The sequence below is a fragment of the Habropoda laboriosa genome, unplaced genomic scaffold (assembly GCF_001263275.1).
Source record: "Habropoda laboriosa isolate 0110345459 unplaced genomic scaffold, ASM126327v1 scaffold409, whole genome shotgun sequence".
In the NCBI taxonomy this organism is placed as follows: Eukaryota; Metazoa; Arthropoda; class Insecta; order Hymenoptera; family Apidae; genus Habropoda; species Habropoda laboriosa.
Window position 1 is genome coordinate 63,025 of NW_017100630.1, and position 1,925 is coordinate 64,949.

The window sequence follows — 1,925 nt, forward strand, 5'->3', positions numbered from 1 at the left end:
AAAGAAAATATTAAAAATATAAAGATATAAAACTTGTAATAAACAATTATTTCGTATAATGTTATATGTAATATAGAAAATACCGTAATTATCAGGTAATAATTTTCGCGGACAGCACCGCAACATCCAAAAAAGGCGATGAGGAAGATAATTGCACCGATTGCAATCAACAGCGAGGGAACTGATAAAAATTTATTGTCCAAGAAATGTTGGTATTTGTAATAAACTCCATGGATCACAATGCCAATCGATAGCAAAATTATTCCTGTTAACTGAAAATAACAATTTTTGTTTTCAATTATTTTTTCTTTTCATTTCATTCTTATTTAAAATTAAACGGATATAATACACTGAACAATACAAGCTTAATTTTGCCTGCAATATTTTTATCTTCGATATTGTTCGTGATAGTATAGGGGGAAGTGTGGGTAGCCCCAGACAACGGGTAACCGCAGACAGTTGAATATTTCGATTATTCAACCGCATGAAGAGACAAATGACACATTGCCACGCGCCTTCCTAGCGTGAAACACATTTTTCATTTAGTGTACATATGTACACGCGTAGATCGATTGGCAAGCGATACTGACATTACACTTAATTTTGTTACGAATGAAAGCGATATTTCTGTTTCAATCGAATTTCACCAAACCTTTTATTATTTATTATTCTGAACGAAATGTAAGTATTCTTTTATGTTTTGACAATTAAATGTAGTTTAAGATTCTTGAGTTTGTTTTTTATACTTTTTTTGGTGTTGTAAAAATGGTTAATAAAAATATTGTATCACGTCCATCGAGTAGCACCGGTCACTTCCATCTATTGCAAATTTGAAAAGCGTACACTTCCTATTATGATAGTTATATATTCCCAAGATTCTGTATAATATATGTAAATAGTTTTATTTCAGAAACGGATAAAAAATGCCGAAATTTGAAGGACGAATAAGCTATAAAGGTAAATGAGATGAAAATAACACGAAGGACGCAGTTGTTTACGTTATGAACGGTGAATTATCAATAAGATTAGCTGACGAAAAATGGAACGTGCCACGTAGTTCTCTGCAAGATCGCGTGAAGGCTTTAAAAAGCGGTCGAAAAATGTAAATCTTAAAGCCGAAATTAGGCTGCTTTGACTCAACTTTTAATGAGGAATTTTCATGGCAACTTTATAATCACGAGCTTCTGATTTGGCAGAACGTCTTAATATTCCTCATAGATTCAACAAAGAAAAGAAAATAGCATCAAGACACTAGTTTGTGAAATAACTTTTGATATAATACTTAAATAACATAATAATGAATGATATAATATTATTTGCAACATTTATAAGAATATTTAACGGAAAAGTGAATAAAATAAGATTCACTGATATTTTTCTTAGTGGTATAAGAGATATACTCAGATTTTAGTATTATAGTAAAAGAAGAAGGTCTAAAGTTCACTTTCTGAAAGCTTAGTTGGGACTAATACCTTTTGTTAATATATTTTTTTACTATTTCATTTAAATGTCAAGGGCCACCCACTTTCCCCTAATAATGTTATTCGCCGATATTCATTTGAACAAATGTTTCGTTGAACCGTCTTATTACATTGTTAAATGGATCAACAGAAAATAAGATTAAAAGCTCTATATATTCAATTACCGACTGCCGAGTGAAACGAGGTTAACATGAAGCCATGATTTATAAAAATACGGGTTACTTAACATTCTATTGACCTAAATTTTCTCTAAATACACATTTTTCACCAATTATTAAATACTTTTACAAAATCGAAGAAGTAGCAAGCATCTGTTGTTGTTGCTGCTGCTGTTGTAACCTGAAGCTTCAAAAAAAAAAATAATTGGAATCTGAAAATTTCTTTTAATCTAAGCACCAAATAAACAGGGAATTAAATGATATTCTTTTGTAATTATTTTTAAGA

The 1,925-nt window shown here is 30.4% G+C and overlaps 1 protein-coding gene across 1 annotated transcript in view; it reads right to left on the reverse strand.

Annotated features, from left to right (window-relative positions):
• Positions 1–1,925, reverse strand: part of LOC108576785 (CD63 antigen-like) — a 5,640-nt gene that overhangs the window by 2,128 nt on the left and 1,587 nt on the right. The window contains exon 2 of the mRNA XM_017939845.1: positions 84–272. Within this exon, the coding sequence (XP_017795334.1) occupies positions 84–272 (189 nt within the window). The remainder of the gene's footprint in view (positions 1–83; positions 273–1,925) is intronic.